We start from the raw sequence: 16,912 nt of genomic DNA, 5'->3' as shown, positions 1-16,912 counted from the left end.
GGAAAGTTCAGGGGCGTTAGGAGCCAAGGAGAAGGGCCATTCTTGGGGGCCGTCCTGGAGCCGGGACATAATTATACACACTCGTTGGCTCTCAGAACCTGAGGAGTGGGGTCTTAATCAGAAATAGAGCCTACAACTCTCCCGAAAGGAGAAAAAAGTCTTCCAGTCCCCTGAGAACCGGTCAGGCAACTTGAGGTGGGGTACAAGGGGTGAGGTGGAGGGCACTACCTGGTTAGCATCACGCTGGTTGCACCTCTGAGCCAGTGCTTGGACCTGTAGGGAGAGACCCTGCATTTGCTGAGCCAGGGTCTCAAGGGGGTTCATAATTGTGTAGGAACCAGGGTAAAAAAGGTATATGGGCCTGTGATTATGTAATGTCAGGGTAGGGAGACAGACAGCCCTAATCTACCCGCCACTCAGTCCCTGCCTACTTGCACGGCCTGTCCTAGGTGATGGTGTACAACTGGGCGACGGTCCCTACGCTCAATAAGTGCACGACAGACAGACAAGGGTACACAGAAGCTAAGGGAAATGGGGCAGTTGCCCACGGCAACACCGTGAGCAACAAGAGTAGGGAACGAGCCGAGTCCAACCAGGAGTGCACGAGGTACCAAACGCAGAGCAGGAGAGTAGTCAGTAAAGCCAGGGTCAATTTGAAGCAGAGGTCAATAGTACTAGCAGGAACAGCAGAGCCAGGAAACCAGACAGAATCACAGGCAAAGGAAGAGCAGGAAATGAAGGTATAAATAGACGAAGGGCAGGAGCTAGCTCCGTCTGGCCAGGCTGTGATAGGTTCTCCCACTCCTCAGCCTACCAGCCTGAGTGGTAGCAAATCGAGTCACTCTATCAGACCTAGGAGCAGATGAAAACTGATTAACCACGGGCGTCGACACAGAAGCTGTGTCTGGCAGATCCTTTACAATTTCACTATATTTTTTGTACGTGCCATTCATATATTTATATAGGTTAATCATGTCTCCCCTTAGTCATCATTTTTAAAGGCTAAATAGTTTAGTTTTTTTTAATCTTTCCTGATAACTTAGATTCTCCATGCCCCTTTGTTGTTCTTCTTTGTATTTTTTACAACTCCAGAGCATCCTTTCTATGAACTGGAGCCCAGAACTGATTTGCATATTCTAGATGAGGCCTCATTAATGCTTTGTAAAGTGGTAATATTACATCCCTGTCCCGCGAGTCCATGCCTTTTTTAATACACGACAATATCTTGCTGGCCTTTGAAGCAGCTGATTGACATTGCATACTGTTATTTAGTTTATGATTTACAAGTACACCCAGATCCTTATCAACAACATGTAAAGTGATCAATTATAAAGCATTCCTTTATCCTTCATCTTTCATGTTTTACCAATATTTCCACATTTTCCACATGGTGCAATATGAAAGTAATACACTTACAATCCAAAGAAAGAATTTGTCTGGTTTAAAAAAAAAAAAAAGTTTCTAGATAGCAATGTCAACAAACATAGCCTGACATTTAAGAAATTAATCATTGTCCTGACAGATTAAACATACTATAGCAGCTCCCTCTACCTTTCAGAGACATTTACTTTTCTTGTCGGGGGAAATCCTAAGCTGTTTTACAAGTAAGTACTTTAAAAGACACAAATAAGTAGCAGAGATGCAGAAGCAAAGTCTCATACTTTCATGATCCCCAAGTAACTGGGCATAAAATGAATGTAAAATATAATAAGCTCAGTATTTGCACAATGTGGAATCAAAAAAATAATGAAAACACAATGTAAATGGATGAAGAAGAGGACAGCATTGTTTATCTGTAAGCGCTAGAACTTGGCACAATAGTCGAGGAATATTACATTTTAGATTCAGGACTGGATCGCAGGTAGCTTTATATGAATTGAGCAAATTGCTTGGAGACAGTAAGAGACAATAGCAATCTAGTTATGTCCGTTGTTTTTGTCTTACGTAGTTTCTATTTCAGGACCCAGAAGAGTACTTGGGGATTGTATTACAATGAGAAGAACCTTCATGCTGCTCTTTGTTGTGACTCTAGCTGGAGTTTGTATAACTAGCATGGCTCCAAGACTCTGGGGAGATACCATTACTGAATTTGCTGTGGATCTGCACCGGGCCATACGTTCAGTTGACACAGAAGAGAACATTATTTTTTCCCCACTTGGCGCTACATTGATTCTAGGAATGATAAAACTGGGAGCAAAAGGAACATCATCACATCAAATAAAGGAAGTTCTAAAACTGCAGGGAAATCAAGACAGTGAGTCTCCATTTTATTAATCCCAGACCTGTAGTTTATACACGGATTTTGGTAGCTAATCAATGCTCCTTTATACTGTCAGCAAATGGGGTCTGCCCTGTCTAAAGCCAATAATGTTAATGTATCAGTGGGCTATTTCCGAGTACAGAACTCAGGAGAGATGAGAAAGATGGGCTTGTAACTGAAACCTATTTGTTTTGCAATCATGTTTTGACAGATTATCAATCATAGGTGAATACATTCAAAAATTGGATGAAGAAATGGTCTTTGTGGGACTGACAGTGCTCTCCATTCATAGCACATTCACTGTTTTCTGACTTTTAGACTTTAAGTTTGTTTTTTAACATTTAAGAATTTAAATAGTTTTTTTTAAAAAACTGTGAAATAGCTTTCTGCACGGTGCTCCCTTGTTCTTAAAGGGCGCCCACTATATACTTAAAACCCTAGTATTAGAGCAGGCAACCTAATTATTGCACCATCTAAATGTATTTGTAAAGTCCTGAAAATAGCTTACCACATATGCTATTCCCCTCCTTGAGCCCTTTAAGCGACTCATCAGTGCTGAGAGGGGTTAAATAATTTTTATAAAGAGTCATGGGTAAAGTTCACTTCTTCAGATGGCATTTCTGGTGCTTAAGTGTATCTTTTTTCAAGCTATAATAGGGAATTGTACAGCCTGTATCTGTAATCTAATGGCAGCCTATATGAGTGACAGGTTCCCTTTAAAGGTGAATTCTACCCAAAAGCTGTACACCTAGCCTTGGACATTTACAGTAATCTTTCCCTAATTCTAAATTACCTGAGCAAGTGCAGCCAGAAAGGAGAAGGCAACCTGCTAATGTCTGAGTTAGGGTCCCTGGGTATGTAAGAACGTTAGAGGAGATGTGAGCCCACTGGAAAATCAACCCAAAGCTTTTTTTTCTAATACAAAGCTCCAAATCTTCAATATAATCACATAATGGGACATTAGTAACAAAATGCATGTTCTATGCAGAGGTCTGATGGCTAAGCAGGGACCGGCAGTATTGTTCTGTTACAGGGATACTTGGGTAAGATATTTGATAGAATACTCTAGAATGCGAACAGAAAGAACAGAATACAGGGACAAAGGTGGGATGGGTAGAAAGAAAGGGGAAGGCTGCCATGTGTCATTGTCGGAGAGCTGCTAATATTGGTGAATGGTAATATCTTGCAGGGTATCTGATAATTTTTTTAGCCAAAGAAGTGATGAGCATGTTATCTGTTACTCTGAAATAGGACTAACCCTGTCTTGGGATCTTCTGATTTATATACTTGTCATCTTGGCAGGGATATATATATTGGTGGTTAGCTAGATATTCATGGGTGCCATATGAGTAAATACTTGTGGTGAGATCCCAGTTTGATAATTCCACTGACTATTTGATCGGCTTTGTTGGCCCAATGTTCTATGGAGGGTTTTTCCAGTCGATTTTGCTTTAAATCTTTTGCATAGACACAGTTAAATGATAACAGTTTGGCTTCCTGAAGCTACCACTAGAGGGAGCTAAAAGAGTTTACTGAATACTGTTTATCAATTGAACACAGAAATAAAACTGTATGTAGAAAGCTCTTAAGCTTTAGGGTTCGCAGCCAGCAAGGGGATTGGTAGCTCTTTATCAGGAAAACAGAGCTCTGATCGCTATAAAGATATATTAAGGCTTCTTTCACATGAGTGTTAGTATAAGTTTACGTCTCTTCCATCAGAGGAAGAGAGAATCGAAAGATTAAACGGATAGCAACGTTTCTGTTAGAATTACCATTGATTTCAATGGTAATTCTTTTGTTTCAGTTGCTTTCCATTTGTCTCCATTCACAAGGTTTTCATGTTTTTTTTTGATGAAAGCAAAAGTGCAGTCTGTAGAACTTTTGTTTCTGTGGAAAAAAAAAACGGAAACCTAACGAACAGAGACAAACAGAAAGCAACTGAAACAAAAAAAAAATACCATTGAAATCAATGGTAATTCAAAGGGTATGTGCACACGCTTACTAAAAAAACGTCTGAAAATACGGCGCTGTTTTCAAGGGAAAACAGCTCCTGATTTTCAGACTTTTTTTTAGCAACTCGCATTTTTCACGGCCGTTTTTGGAGCTGGTTTTTTTCAAAACAGCCACGTAAAAAAACGCCCCATCGGAACAGAACGCCTTTTTTCCCATTGAAATCAATGGCCAGATGTTTGGAGGCATTCTGCTTCCGATTTTTCGGCCGAAAATAAGCTGTGTGCACATACCCTAAAAGGAACGTTGCTTTCTGTTTAATCTTTCGATCCGCTATTCCTCTGACGGAAGAGAGGTAAACATATACTAACGGTAGTGTTTACTTAGCCTGAGAAATGAATCAGCACTGAATTTTGGATCTAAAAATTACATTGAGTTTAAAGGTGGACATTTACTCTTAGATGTCTTTTTAGTTTTCAGTTAAAATCCATGAAGATAAAACAGAATCCAAACAGAACGTGTTCTTCCTATATAGTGCTGACACGGGTCAAATGCATACCCTTCAAACCAGGGGCGGACATACCGCATGTGCAGCCGGTGCAGCTGCACAAGGGCCCCGCGTGGGAAGGGGGCCCGTTCAGTGGCGTAACTACCACAGTAGCAGCCGTAGCAGCTGCTACGGGGCCCGCGGCATGGGGGGGCCCGTGTCGCCCTGACAGGCACATTACATTTTATGTACCAGGCCTGGCGGCACGGGCCCCCTCATGCCTAGTAGCATCACAACACTAGGCATGAGGGGAGGGAGGGGGCGGGGGCCCGGTGATAGCCGCCACACTGCACTACCAATCGGGAGGGAGGGGGCGGGTGCCCGGGCCCGGTGATAGCCGCTACACTGCACTGCCAATCTGGCACAGATGAATAGGACAGGACGGCGATGCTGGTGGTAGGAGGAGCGCTCAGGCAGGGGAGAGGACAGGGGGCGGTGCGACGTAAGACTTCGGGCGGCTGGACAGTACAGTCAGGACTGCCGGAGAACTCATAGGATGAGCGGAGGACAGACACAGGACGAGTGGAGGACGTGCAGACTGCAGAGGACAGGTAGATGAAGTTAAAAAGTTCATGTCAGAAGGGAGAAGTTTTTATGTAGAAAAATCTGCCTCATAATTCCTTCCGGAATTTTGAGGCATATTTTGACCTGCCGGTAGAACACTTCCCGCGTTTTTCATTGCGTTTTTTTGTGGCGTTTTTCGGCCATCGGGCCGTGGGCAGGGAAACGCAGCAAAAAACGCATTTTCTGCCTGCCATTGTTGTCAATGGGAAGTCAGAGACAGAAACGCCCGAAGAAAGGGCATTGCGCTTCTTTTTCCCGCATGCGGTTTTTACTGCTCGCAGGAAAAATTTCATGGATTTCAATGGGAGGCACTTTCTGACGTTTTTCGCGAAAAAAACCTCAGTGTGAACTCCCCCTAACACAGGGGCGTAACTACTGCTATAGCAGCCGTAGCGGCTGCTACGGGGCCGCGGCATGAGGGGGCCCGCGTCACCTGCCGGCACGGGCCCCCACCTTGGCCGGAATCTCCGCTAGCTGCCGCTATGGCTGCTACAGCGCGATGCCACGGAACACTACGGCAGAGCAGGGAGTATCTCCCCGCTCTGCCATTAAACATAAGACATGTATCCCCTATCCACAGGATAGGGGATACGTGTGTGATCGCTGGCATTGATAGGGAGAACGGGGGACCGAAAGTCCCCTGAAGTTCTCCATCACAAACCTCGGACTTCCGGGGTCTGTGTCGGCAGCTCCGTAGAAATGAATGGAGCGCCGGTCACACTTGAGCTGCGCAGACACCGGAAGTCAGAGGTGAGTGATGGAGAACTTCGGGGGACTTTCGGTCCCCCGCTCTCCCTATCAATGCCAGCGATCACACATGTATCCCCTATCCTGTGGATAGGGGATACATGTCTTTTGTCTTTTCACACTGTAGGTCGCATTTTTTTGAGTGATTGGGGGTGTATGGCGTTCCCTACAGGGGGGGGGCTGTATAGCGTTCCCTACAGGGGGGGGCTGTAAGGCGTTCCCTACAGGGGGGGCTGTATAGCGTTCCCTACAGGGGGGGCTGTATAGCGTTCCCTACAGGGGGGTCTGTATGGCGTTCCCTAAAGGGGGGTCTGTATGGCGTTCCCTACAGGGGGGGGCTGTATGACTTTCCCTACAGACCCCCCCTGTAGGGAACGCCATACAGAACCCCTGTAGATAACGCCATACAGACCCCACTGTAGATAACGCCATAAAGTCCCCCCTGTAGATAACACCATACAGCCCCTTGTAGATAACGCCATACAGCCCCCCTGTAGATAACGCCATACAGCCCCCTCTGTAGATAGCGCCATACAGTCCCCCCTGTAGATAGCGCCATACAGTCCCCCCTGTAGATAGCGCCATACAGTCCCCCCTGTAGATAGCGCCATACAGTCCCCCCTGTAGATAGCGCCATACAGTCCCCCCTGTAGATAGCGCCATACAGACCCCCCTGTAGATAGCGCCATACAGACCCCTCTGTAGATAGCGCCATACAGTCCCCCCTGTAGATAACGCCATACAGCCCCCTCTGTTGATAGCGCCATACAGTCCCCCCTGTAGATAACGCCATACAGCCCCCTCTGTAGATATCTTGAGATTCAGTCCTGCTTGATAGGTAACAGTGCAGTAAGCTAAGCATGATAAGATCATCTAAATTATTGCATCTCAGTTGCATGAGTGCTTTGTGTTATATTCAATGATTCAATTTAACCTAAGTCTCTAAATGTGGGCAAAGAAAATAAAAAAACTATACTCACCTCCTCCCTCGCCTCCGTTCACCCGCCGCAGCCCCCATCCTCCTGTCTCGGTCTGTGTTACAAGTGTACAAGGCTGCACTGGTGACGCGCTGCCGATGGCACGTGACCGCTGCTGCCAATAACTCCTCATTGGTGTGCTGCTGAGGACAGTAGTTCCACAGCAAATCGCTGTTGAGGGCATTGATTGGCTGCAGCGGTCATGTGCCATCGACCGCGCGTCACCACAGCAGCTTTGTAAACACAGAAAGGGATAGGGGCTGCGGAGGGGGAACGGAGGCGCCGGAGGAGGTGAGTATAGGTTTTTCATTTTCTTTGCCCACATTTAGGGACTTAGTTTAGATAAGAATTTAACCCGGAAAAAAATGTGTTACTTGTGTTCTAAACTGGTAATAAAATGTACAATATAAATCTTCCTTCATAATTTTTATTAGTAAGGTTTATTTTTATATGCATATATATGTTTAGGTAACTTTGTCGGTATTGGGGGGGGGGCGGGGGGGCCCTGGCACATTATCTGCACAGGGGCCTTTTGCAGTCTGTGTCCGCCACTGCTTCAAACCCCAGTGTATCGCGAGTTTTACTATTACATCTATACAGATCCATGGAGAGAATACAGGGCTCGGTGAATGTTCTCATGGACTAATAAATCAAGTCATTCATCTCTTTACAATTCAATAGATTTTGGTGCCCTGGATTGTTCAGCTTCTCTTGCTGCAGAATGAAAGCAAATTATATTTCTGCTATAGTGACATGAACTATTTTCCAGATCCTATTTCTTACCTTTAATATAGCCCTTTCATGACATGCTGTATGTTATACCTGGACAACCATTTGTATAATGCATAGCGTAATGTACAGTATATGTCACGGTGCAAGGCAGCAAACATTTTAGATGTGGTCTTAAAATACATTTTTACGTTTACTTTGATCAATAAAATCCAATAATACACAACTCATGTTTTGTAGGTGAGGAGTTTTCTGGGCTCCAAAAGCTGCTTGCTGTCATTTCAGAAGAAAATAAAGAATTTACATTTAATCTTGCAAATGCCCTCTACCTTCAAGAAGGCTTCCACGTGAAGGAGCAGTATCTCCATAGCAACAGAGATTTTTTCAAGAGTGAAATAAAGCCGGTGAATTTCGAAGATTTGAAAGCTTCTGCTGAAATAATAAGTGCATGGGTAGAAATGCAAACAAATGGTAATCTATACATTCTGTTCAGATAACAAAAATGTTTAGTTGTCCTTTTGTTCTACAGTACTTGGAAATGGTGTTCGCTGTGAAGTGTGTTACAAAGAAATGCTCAGACATAAATTGGAAATCTAAAGTGCTGATTGACTAGTGTGAGAGAGAGGAATAGAAAATGTGATACAAAGAAAAAACTACAGCTTGGAGACTAAGTCCACTGCCATTTCCACCCCAGGACCCCTCCAAAAGCATAAGGAAAATAAACATATTAACCTATGCTGGGTCATGGCCGCCATATTCTTCTCCGCGGCAACCAAATCGAAAGTGTGGCATTAGTCAAATTGATCTTTTCTGAATACAAGTTACAAATTTGGATCATGGAGATTTGATAGTGCCTCATCATCCTCCACTACAGATGTGTCCACGCTTAGAGAGTAACTGCACTCTCTGCAAACTATTGATCTCTATGACATATCAAAAGTTTGGATCAGTGGGGTCCGGGTGCTGAGACCCCCACCGTCGCTGAAGGTGCAAAAGCACTCAGCTGAGCACCCTGTATCTTCAGCTGTGATCGGCGCTCCTTACAAATAAGGAGCGCTGATCACAGCTAAGCAATTCTGCGCCTTCGTTTCAGCGACGGTGGTGGGTTTCAGAACTTGAACCCCCACTGATCAAAACTACTGATATGCCCCTATGACATATGAAAAGTTTGCTGAAAGTGCAGATACTCTTCAACTTTTCTTGAATTTCGTTAAGTTATACAATTTGTCATGATACCAATTCAATACAATTTTGCACCATCCAGTAAAAAAGTATCCGTTAACGTTCATGTTTTTTATCTTAGGAGTCTATGGGCGAACAGAAGCCTGTAAAAATGACAATATACTGCAATAGATTGGTATTGCAGTGTATTGTACCAGCGATTCAAATCCCTTAGGGGGACTATTAAAAAAATGTAAAAAATAGTTTAATAATATCTTCAGCAGTGAAAAAAATTATTAAAAGTTCAAAAAAAATAACCTTTTCCATTTTCTCTAAAGTAATGTAAAAAAAAATAAACAAAATTGGTATCGCCGCATCCGTAAAAGTCTGAACTATTGCGATATAACATTATTTAACTCGCACGGTAAACACCACAAAAAAAGAAATGAAAAAAATAAATAAATGAAAACACCACAATTTTTTTGATCACCTTAGCTCTCAAATTTTTTTTTAAATAAAAAGTGATTAAAAAGCTGTATGTACCAAAAAATGGTACCAATGAAAACCACAGCTCATCCCGCAAAAAATAAGCCCAAACACCTCTCAATCGCAAAAAAAAATAAAAAAATTATGGCTTTTAAAATGTGGTGAAATAAAACCATTTTTTTTTTAAATATTTTTTCCTTGTAAAAGTAGTAAAATATGAAAAAAAAAACATATAAATTTGGTATCACCGTGATCGTATTGAGCTGCAGAATAAAGTTGAGTTGTCGTTTTTACTGCACCGTGAAAGCTGGAAAAACTAAACTCAAAAAACCATGGAGGAATTACAGGTTTTCCAACTCCACCTCACAAATATTTTTTATCAATTTCCCAGTACATTACATGGCACTTTAAATAGAGCCAACAGAAACTACAACTTCTCCTGCAAAAAATAAGCCTTCACACCACTCCATTGACGGAAAAATAAAAAAACTTTATGTCTCTTGGAAGGCAGGGAGTGAAAAACTAAAAAGCAAAAAATGTCTTAGTCCTGAAAGGACCTCAATGTCTCCTTATCTCACCAATGTGTCCAAGCTATTGCCCTTGCTTCTATCTGCACAGATCTACTTGTTCTTACTGATTTGAAGGATAATCTGTACTCATAACACTATATTTTTATTGAGAACTTGCATGTCCATATTTGTATCGTTATTATTGCTCTCGATGTGTTTTTGATTGAAATGAATGAGACCCTTTAAAAGATGAGGACATTTCTAACTTAGTGTAAAGGTATGTTGTCACGTAGTGTTGAGCAGTGTTTGCGGCACGTGTCTTTCTGTATACTTTGTAAAAATGACAGGAAAAGATTTAGAAGGCAGGGGAGGAGAAGTGGGGAAGGGACAACAGGGACATTTCTATTTAGGTGGGTGACCAAAAGACTCAGCTGTTTAGCTTCAAAATGCTTGAACATGGTTGCAGCCAGCTGTCCCCAGTTTCGGTAAGAAGAGCAGCTCTGCAGCACAAATTATTGCCTTAAAGGGGTTTTCCCATCTCATAAAGTGAAGGCATGTCACTAGGATATGCCATCACTTTCTGATCTGTGAGGGTCCCCACGTTCCTAGGAACGAAGGGGCCACGACATTGCTTTAGTAATGCACCCCCTTCAGGTTTTAGTGCAGAGTGTAGCTCCAAGCCTCCGGTTAGGCAGGAAACTGCAACACAGTCCTATTCAGTTGAATGCGGCCGCACTGCTGTTCCCTGCACAGCAGGTGACTGGGAGCGCCGTTGTACAGGAAAAAATAGTAAAAGGGGTTTCAGTATTAAAGCAATGCGGCAGCCCCTTTATTCTCAAGATTGTAGAGGTTCCAGAGGTTGGACCCCCACCCTTCGGAAAGTGATGGCAAATTGTAGTAATATGCCATTACTTTATGAGACGGGAAGAACCTTTTAACAAGTGAATTACTGTGTAGTATATCTGACTATAACGTGTAGTTCTACCATTGGAGCTAGCTTGTTCAAAATCTTAGCTAATTGCGTAAATAGCAAACTAATTGAATACCTCCCTTTATTTGTTACCCAAATGATCTTCAAGCAGATGACCCTGTCTGCAAATTGAATCTGTAAAAACGGTGTAATCCTTTCTAATGTTGTCAATTTGTGCTCTACCTCGAAGTTACTTTGTAGAGCACTGTGCCCAAACCTGCGACTCTCCAGTTGTTGCATAACTACAACTCACAGCATCCCGAATTTCTTCACTTAGTCATATTAGAGTCTGCAGGCAAGAGATTGAAAACTCCACATCATCCCACATGTCTAAACTGGGGAATTCTGTTAATAATACATTATTAATACAGTTCACGGATATGTACGCATTATTCCTTTAAAGAAGTTCTAATGTAAAGGCTCACTCCAAGGAAATTATGTCTTACCTGAAAAGTTATCTATAGGCTATTTGTCATCATATATCAAGTGCAAGTCACACCTGTTAAGTTGAGGTTTTTTTTTCACATTAGGTAATAGGAAAATATCTTGGTAACCAAGCGCCACTTTGACTGCATCAGTGGTCAATAAGATAAACTGTGCCCACATGTTCTCTTCTCATAGCTACAGCCAAGTATTAGTACATTCTGGGAGTTTACTTCGCTAGTTGGAAATCGGTTATCTCTGTAATGCTCAACCTATACACATTTCATGGTGTACATAATGTGAACTGGGATAAAGAAACATCTTTATTCTATTTGTGTTCCTGAATTTAAAGAGATAGCGCAATATCCATACAATAACGAGACCATTTACAAAAAGGCAAAGAAAAAACGTATATTATTAAAAGGAACCCATCGCTTCCCTGCAATTACTTGCTTTATACAGTACAAAGCATTATGTACATATTGCACTCCCTTCGACAGACGGCCGCTTCCCATGCCGAGACATGCTGGGAGCATAACAAATGGGCGCTCAAAATAGGAAGATCTGTATCTTGTTGACTGTCTATTAGATACGCTTGATACATGGCAACTGCTAATCTGAGTGTCTCTACGAGGGAAGCGCGGTCTACTCAAGGGGGGGGGGGGGGAAATATGCTCATGGCCTACTGCGGTCTCCTGGGAGGATGAAGTTCCATAATGGAAATACAATAAAATAATGGATCTATCGACAAGTCCTCTTTAAGTTGAACAGAGCTATTTAACATAACTCTATGAAAATGGTCATGGCCTTTAGGATTATAATGTTGTTCTTATTAAAGTTTTGTTTTCTATCTGGACCTTCTATAGAAAGTTGACATTGCCTTTTGGATGTCCATCTATATTCTGTTTGTTGGAGAAACTAATACTCAAAGGGTGATTGATTTTTGTCAAAGTATAGTAGCTCAGCACATATGTGGGCTTTACAGAAATAGAGGACGTAACATGAACAATGGAAACTACATCTACTGTTTTCTCATTTCTATGTGTGTACTGTGAGTATTTATTCAGCAGTGCCCCCTGCACAACTTTCTGTCCCTCTCTTGTCCATGTCTAAACAAAAAATCTTCAAGTTCCTAATAGCCACAAATAAAAAAAATATATATGCAGGATTAAATTTTTATTTTTTAAACATTCAGTTTTTGTGCAATGTGATGCACCAATCTCCTCATGCAATGAAATAATGTTGACATTGGTTCGCTACATGGCGTTGCAGGAATGTGATCAAATACATGAACATAAAACAGGGTAATACATAAACTTGTAGGGCTTTAAAGTTATAAGAATGTGCGGCTGTCTCAGAAATATTCCACAGTAACGTAAAACATAAACATGTAGATAAACCCAATAGATGCCATGATGTGTACTGTGGAATGTAGCACTATAAGGGTATGTGCACACACACTAATTACGTCCGTAATTGACGGACGTATTTCGGCCGCAAGTACCGGACCGAACACCGTGCAGGGAGCCGGGCTCCTAGCATCATACTTATGTACGATGCTAGGAGTCCCTGCCTCGCTGCAGGACAACTGTCCCGTACTGAAAACATGATTACAGGGACAGTGTCCCGCAGAGAGGCAGGGACTCCTAGTGTCGTACATCACTATGATGCTCCCGGCTCCCTGCACTGAGTTCGGTCCGGGACTTGCGGCCGAAATACGTCCGTCAATTACGGACGTAATTAGTGTGTGTGCACATACCCTAAGGGTTTTCTGGCAATAGGAATATCCATGAAACTCCCCCAAGTTGAAAAAAAGGCATTGTAGCAGCCCTTTAATAGCTACATGTCTGTAGCCAAGCGCCATCTCCGGCAGCCCCATAGAAAAGAAATGGAGCGGCGGCTGATTAGCGAAGTACCGCTTCATTCTTATGGGGCACCCAGGGACAGCCAGGTAAGCATATTCTTAGGATCGGTGGGGTCCTATCGGTCAGATCCCCGCCAATCAGATATTTATTACCTATCCTGTGGATAGGTAATAAATATTGATTATGGAAAAACCCTTTAATGCCCTGTACGAGCTGATGGCCACTTCCTGAATGCTGTGTCTTGCTGTCTGATGTTGGTTCTGCAGTACTAGAACTTGGCAGGAAGATTTGAGTATTAATGGCAGCCATACCTCCCCTTTCATTCAAACTATGGCTATGTTCACATGCTAAATCAAAAACGGCTGAAAATTACGGAGCTGTTTTTAAGGGAAAACTGCCTCTGATTTTCAGGCGTTTTTGAAGCTGGAAATGAAGCTTCTTTAAGGGTATGTTCACACGGCAAACTAAAAACGGCTGTAAAATACGGAGCTGTTTTCAAGGAAGAACAGCTCCTGATTTTCAGCTGTTTTTTATGCATCAAGCGTTTTTTGATGCATTTTCACAACCGTTTTTCTATTGAGACAATGAAAAACGGCTCGAAAAACGACTCAAGTAGTGGCATGCACTTCTTTTTTTACAGGGCTTTTTTTTACATGTCGTTTTTACAAACGGCCTCGTAAAAAAACGCCCGTCTGAACGAAACGCCATTTTTCCTATTGAAATCAATGGGCAGATGTTTGGAGGCGTTCAGCCTCCGTATTGTTAGCCGTTTTTAGGGGCGTTTACGGCCGAAAAACGGCTGAAAATAGGCTGCGTGAACATACCCTTAATTTGAAGCTTCTTTTGAGGAGTTTTTTTGAGGCGTTTTTCATAGCGTTCAATGGAAAATCAGCTCCAAAATTAACTCCAAAAAACGCCTCAAGAAGTGACAGGCTACTTTTTTTTACAGGGAGTCTTTTTACACAACGTTTTCTAAAAGCGGCATAAAAAGATGCAAGTTTTTCCTACTGATTTCAATGGGCAGATGTTTGTAGGCGTTCAGCTACTTTTTTCAGGCGTCTTTCGGGGCATTTATGCCCCAAAATACACCTGGAAACACAATGTGTGAACATACTCTCAGGGTATGTTCACACGCAAAGTCAAAAACTGATGAAAATTACGGAGCGGTTTGCAGAGAAAACAGCCTCTGATTTTCACCCGTTTTTGAAGCTGAAAACGTTTTTTTCCAGGCGTTTTTTGGAGCCGTTTTTCTATTGACACTATGAAAAACAGCTCCAAAAACAGCTCAAGAAGGGACATGCTTCTTCTTTTATGGGGCGTTTTTTACGCACCGTTTTTTAAATCAATGGGCAGATGTTTGTAGGCGTTCAGCTTCTGTTTTTTCGGGCATTTTTCGAGGCATTTACGCCCCGAAAAACGCCTGAAAACACTGCATATGAACATACTCTAAGGTTATGTTCACACGCTTAACAAAAAACGGCTGTAAAATATGAAGCTGTTTTCAAGGGAAAACAGCCTCTGATTTACAGTCGTTTTATATGCATCATGCGTATTTTGATGCGTTTTTACGGCCGTTTTTTATTGACCCAATGAAAAACGGCTCCAAAAACGGCTTTAGAAGTGACATGCACTTCTTTTTTACGTGGCATTTTTTTAGGCGCCATGTTTAAAAACGGCTTAATAAAAAACACCCTGTGGGAACGGAACGCCTTTTTTCCCATTGAAATCAATGGGCAGATGTTTGTAGGCGTTCAGCCCCCGTATTTTTAGCCGTTTTTCGGGGCGTTTATGGCCCAAAAAACGGCTGAAAATAAGCCGTGTGAACATAACCGTAGCAGTATAAGTGAGCAGGGAGCCGGTGGCAAATGAAGATCACTGTTCCCTGACCTGTTGCATTATGCATGAGACTAGGAGGCTAGCAGCAGCATCCAGAAGATGCTTCCTTGAGGTATACATACAGTATGTGTTTGTATTTGCGTGTATCTATGTGTATGCATTCTTACGTATGTGTGCATGCATATTTAAGTTTATTCGGATGTGGCAAGTGTGGCAGCATGAGGTACTGTATGTGAGCATCAACTGATCACTGATGACATTAACTGAGCACAGTATATGGTCAATAAGCAAACATTATAGGGTGTATTGACTATACAAGGTGTGGCGCTACTAATTGAGCACTGTATGGGGCTGGGGATGAGTACTGTATTGGGTTATAAATTGGCTGCATTGTAGTAATGACCGTATTGCAGTGTAATGTGAAGTCAGTGGAGCCATTTTGGAAATAGGAATAAATTGCCGCAATATACTTTGCATACCACTGTCAGATGAGTAGGGAATGTGTTGTTAGAAATTTGAATCCCATGGCTGGATAGAGTTCCACTGTCAGTTGAAGTAACATAGGTACAAAGAAGTTTTACACAAAAAAAAACCAATGATGATTTGTGGCAAAATCGCTTGATGGCGCGTTTTTCCGAAAACATTGTGTTGGTCATGTGTGGTTGCACCATAAAGTTTCAGATGAAGGGCACCAAACTGAACCTTAACCACGGGTGAAGAAAAACCTAGCTTTGAATCAAGTGAAAAAAAATAATCTATAATAATAATGTTATTCTTAGAAATCTAGAACATGTTACAAATAATATAATGACATGAATGGGTTAAACATGACAGCCACTGAGGATTCTGGGTAAATGTTTACTATTTTAGGGCTATCAAGTAATTCAAATTTCCTAACCAGGTTCTGGTAAATGCTGAAAATGTCAGCAAAAAAAATAAAAAATACAAGACAGACACATCCAAACTATGTAATTCCTTTTCTTCACATAAATGTCACAAGCTTATAAAAGCCTTGTCATGTACAGTTCAGAAAAAAAAGTGCTCTTTAGATAAGGGATTATATCAAGGCCACCTCTCTCCTCTAAATACCTCTATATTTTTTTTTATCATTCTTTGAACAGGAAAAATCAGAAACATGTTTTCAAGTGGAGACATTGGACCGCTGACAAGACTTATATTGGTCAATGCTATTTATTTCAAAGGAGAATGGGAACACAAGTTTAGTCCAGATGCGACCCATCCGAAAGACTTCACATTGAAAAGGGGCATCAGTACCAAGATACCAATGATGAATCTTCATTTAGCAACAAAGCTCGGTAACCCCCTCTCCGCTGTATCCGTTCTGTTCAGTCATTCTATGATCTTAGTTTTTAGGAAATTTTGTTTGGTAGGAAGTAAACCATCGTGTCACCACTCATACAGAAGGTGCTTATTAATAATGTTTAGATGTAAAATAAATAATTAAATTATTATTAACCCCTTCCCGCCGCAGCCATTTTTTGGATTTTCATTTTCACTTTTTCCTCTCCAACCTCCAAAAGCCATAACTTTTTATTTTTCATCGATAAAACCATATGTGGGCTTGATTTTTGCAGGAGGAGTTGTTTTAGTTTTTAATGGCACAATTTATTGTACCATATAATGTACTGCGAAACTTTAAAAAAAAAGTATTTGTGGGGTGAAATGGAAAAAACAGCAAAAACTAATTGCTAAAAATAAAATTTGTTGAGAGCATTCTGAGAGCCATAACTTTTTTATTTTTCTGTCGATTGAGCGCTATAAGGGCTTATTTTTTTTGCTGGGCGAGCCCTAGTTTTTATTGATACGGGGGTATGGGGTACATAACACTTTTTGATCACTTTTTGTTCAATTTTTTTTTGTTGCAGAG

General features: G+C 41.8%; 1 protein-coding gene across 1 annotated transcript in view; it reads left to right on the top strand.

Annotated features, from left to right (window-relative positions):
* The first annotated feature begins 1,977 nt into the window (after positions 1-1,977).
* SERPINI2 (serpin family I member 2) overlaps positions 1,978-16,912 on the top strand; it is a 56,889-nt gene continuing 41,954 nt past the window's right edge. Inside the window, exons 1-3 of the mRNA XM_075861571.1 lie at positions 1,978-2,254; positions 8,015-8,245; positions 16,146-16,340. Coding sequence (XP_075717686.1) covers positions 1,993-2,254; positions 8,015-8,245; positions 16,146-16,340 — 688 coding nt within the window. The 5' untranslated portion in view covers positions 1,978-1,992. The remainder of the gene's footprint in view (positions 2,255-8,014; positions 8,246-16,145; positions 16,341-16,912) is intronic.

This window comes from Rhinoderma darwinii, chromosome 4, assembly GCF_050947455.1.
Source record: "Rhinoderma darwinii isolate aRhiDar2 chromosome 4, aRhiDar2.hap1, whole genome shotgun sequence".
Lineage (NCBI taxonomy): Eukaryota > Metazoa > Chordata > Amphibia > Anura > Rhinodermatidae > Rhinoderma > Rhinoderma darwinii.
This window is presented reverse-complemented; position numbering and strand designations above follow the sequence as displayed.